Source organism: Rhagoletis pomonella, unplaced genomic scaffold (assembly GCF_013731165.1).
Source record: "Rhagoletis pomonella isolate Grant_MI unplaced genomic scaffold, Rhpom_1.0 Rhpom_scaffold_00002, whole genome shotgun sequence".
Lineage (NCBI taxonomy): Eukaryota > Metazoa > Arthropoda > Insecta > Diptera > Tephritidae > Rhagoletis > Rhagoletis pomonella.
Window position 1 is genome coordinate 27031656 of NW_023458556.1, and position 2109 is coordinate 27033764.

Below are 2109 nucleotides of genomic sequence, written 5' to 3' on the forward strand. Positions count from 1 at the left end.
AAATATATAGTATTTGCAAAGTAGGCAGATTTTTTCAAATTACAAAAAAAAATAGAACTCCGCTCTTTAATAGAAAAAACCTTTTAATTTAATCTAATAGATAATACAAATAATATCACATACATATATACATACATACGTAGATGAACCTCAATTACAGCGTGCGATAAAACCCAAAAAAAATTTCAAAACACACGAAACTACGGGCCATCTCTCTGACGGGTATGATTAACCCAAAAAATTAGTTTAAAAATTTAGTGCAATGTAATATGACAACATGCATATAAAATAAAATAGAATTAAAGAGAGCTTGAGAATTTTTATTATTTTATGTGTTTGCGTAGGTACTTATAATTTTTTTTTGTAGGGAGTTGTAATTTGCTGAAATGCATCATGGTCAACCAAAAAGTGAATTTTGGAATTTTTGTTAGCTAAGGACTTTTGCGTTTCAGTGACAACGTTAGTTACAGCTTTTTGCACTTCAGGTGACAATACGAGCCACAAAAGTACTTAAATATTACTTAAATCTGAAAATAAAATATTTATATTTTTAATATTATTGGTCGATTTTTATTCAACTTTTAAAGAAAACAAAACAAAAATTATTCAAAACGGAAAAAAATATTCACAAATGTTATCAATAACAAAAAGTGCCGACTTAGCGCTGTGACTGATTTTCCTTTACTCGCAAAATTTATCCATTCACGATGATGATGAACACTGGTGAAAACAGTTGGCTTTCCGTTTTCTCCACAATGTGAACCCCACGAAATAATAGCGGCTAAATGTCCATTGCAAATCAACGGACCACCGGAATCACCACGGCAAGCATCGATATCCCACTCATTCTCTCTGCCAGCACAAAGCATAGACTCATGAAAAATGCGTGGATAGGCTTTTCGGCAATATTCATAGGAAAAAATTGTTACATTTGCTACTAAAGCATTCGCCGAATATGGGCCACGCTATACGGAAGTGTAAGAAGACAAGACGAGAGAAAGTTATAATAGAAAGTTAAAGATTTTTTTTTTTTTGAAAATCTTAACAACCGCTGATCAACTCTAAGCTATAGTTTTCCAAAAAGGCGATTTCGAACAAGGTTATATTTGGATATAAAAATACGTATGTATATGGATACTTACAAAAAATATCTGACCCCAGCCAACTATTTGACACACGGTACCGGGAGTGACAAAATCATTGATCAGAGGTATTACTTTGATGTTGTCGTTATCGTCCGGAAAGCGTTTAGCCAGCAACAAAAGCGCAATATCATGCACTCCTTTCCATACGAATTGATTGTGTGGTAGGACCTTTTGCACCTTGCGTTCAACAGTGGTCGAAATTCTAAGTAAACGATTCGGAGCGCCAGCAACGACGAGCAGGCGATGCGGACGAGTAACCATCTTACGACGGCTAAATCATTTACAAAATTAGCAAAGAACTGTCTAATAAAAATAGTGAATGAATTGCGAAACTGACAATCATCCACACTCCATCTACTTACTCAACAACGCAATGCGCCGCAGTGAGCACCAAACGTTCTGAAATTATGGAGCCGGCACAAAAGTGATTATCACCAAAATATGCAGTCGATCGGGACGTGCGTATGGACACAACATACTTGGATAGTATATTCTTTTCGGGTCGATAGCCGCCAGCGATAAGCATTACAGGTTCTCTATGATCCACCGTAATATTAGGAAGCCTTAAGTCCTTTGGCAATTCAATATCGTCACTATGATCATGTTGTTTGCCGAAAAAGGGATACGCGGCACTTTTATTGTTGGTGTTGCCGAATGCCTGCGCATTATTTACGAGCTGGAGCAGCAATGAAAGGCAGCAAGAATGCGAGAATGGAAAAGATACCGACATTTCATTCTTTCAGATATGCAATTTCGTATTTGACAATATCGGTAATGTCACATTTTGTTACAAAAAGCACATAGGATGTCGTAAGATCGGAACAAATGGGAGAGTGTGCAGAAAGAATGAAATATATGTATACGTTATTGCAAATATACTACATACATACTTACATACGTACACAAGTATTACCAAACATAGATGGATAAGGTGTGGTATACTCAATGTAAAGTCTAAATCTAC

General features: G+C 35.8%; 1 protein-coding gene across 1 annotated transcript; it reads right to left on the minus strand.

Annotated features, from left to right (window-relative positions):
• Window positions 1-510: 510 nt before the first annotated feature.
• On the minus strand, window positions 511-1875 carry LOC118734512 (trypsin-3-like). Its single transcript, XM_036464231.1, has 5 exons — window positions 1870-1875; window positions 1508-1821; window positions 1143-1416; window positions 614-965; window positions 511-527 (listed from the first exon to the last, which is right to left on the minus strand). Exons 1-5 carry the CDS (start codon window positions 1873-1875, stop codon window positions 511-513), a joined length of 963 nt encoding a protein of 320 aa, XP_036320124.1.
• Window positions 1876-2109: the final 234 nt, after the last annotated feature.